This window comes from Phytophthora parasitica, assembly GCF_000247585.1.
Source record: "Phytophthora parasitica INRA-310 unplaced genomic scaffold supercont2.9, whole genome shotgun sequence".
NCBI lineage: Eukaryota > Oomycota > Peronosporomycetes > Peronosporales > Peronosporaceae > Phytophthora > Phytophthora nicotianae.
The window spans coordinates 383,914-384,452 of NW_008648995.1; the positions used below are offsets into that span (position 1 = coordinate 383,914).

The 539-nt window shown below is 57.0% G+C and overlaps 1 protein-coding gene across 1 annotated transcript; it reads right to left on the minus strand.

Moving 5' to 3' along the window:
• Positions 1-65: 65 nt before the first annotated feature.
• PPTG_06207 (hypothetical protein) lies at positions 66-446 on the minus strand (the record flags this gene model as incomplete). Its single annotated transcript, XM_008900096.1, has 1 exon — positions 66-446. The coding sequence occupies one exon, from the start codon at positions 444-446 to the stop codon at positions 66-68; it is 381 nt and encodes a 126-aa protein (XP_008898344.1).
• Between the last annotated feature and the right edge of the window lie 93 nt (positions 447-539).

Genomic DNA, 539 nt, shown 5'->3' on the forward strand with positions numbered 1-539 from the left:
CAGCTTCGACCCAAGTTCGACTTGGATGTCGGAAGCGGTCTGAGCGACCGTTGCGACCTGCGCTCTTAAGACGCGCAGCTTCGGTTGCAGGGCGGCAACACGGTCAAGCAGAGCGCGAGAGCCATGGGAACCGCGGAATGTCCTGATGGAGGACGTTTCGGAAATGGTGAGGGCGTACGAGGCCCAGAACCGAGTGCAGCCTCGTCCTCCTCCACGGGGACATCCTCGATGTCAGACCCAAAGTCAATCGGGATGCTGCCGTCGGTGTTCAACGCCGACGAACCATACAGAACAGCTGACGGGGTGTCAGCTGAGTCTTGAGCACGCTTCTGCAGTTGCAGAAGGTGGTATTGAGCGACAGGAAGGTTTCCTTCCGTCGCGGGCACGGACGTGGCAGTGTCTGCAGGAACAGACTCATTTGCTGGAGTCGTCTGTGCCGAGCTCATCGCGAAATGAACTCGGGTTCTGCCTGAGAATTGACAGTCTTGTCAATACTTGAGTAACGTGCTAAGACTAGTATGTCTTATCTTAACGGGGGG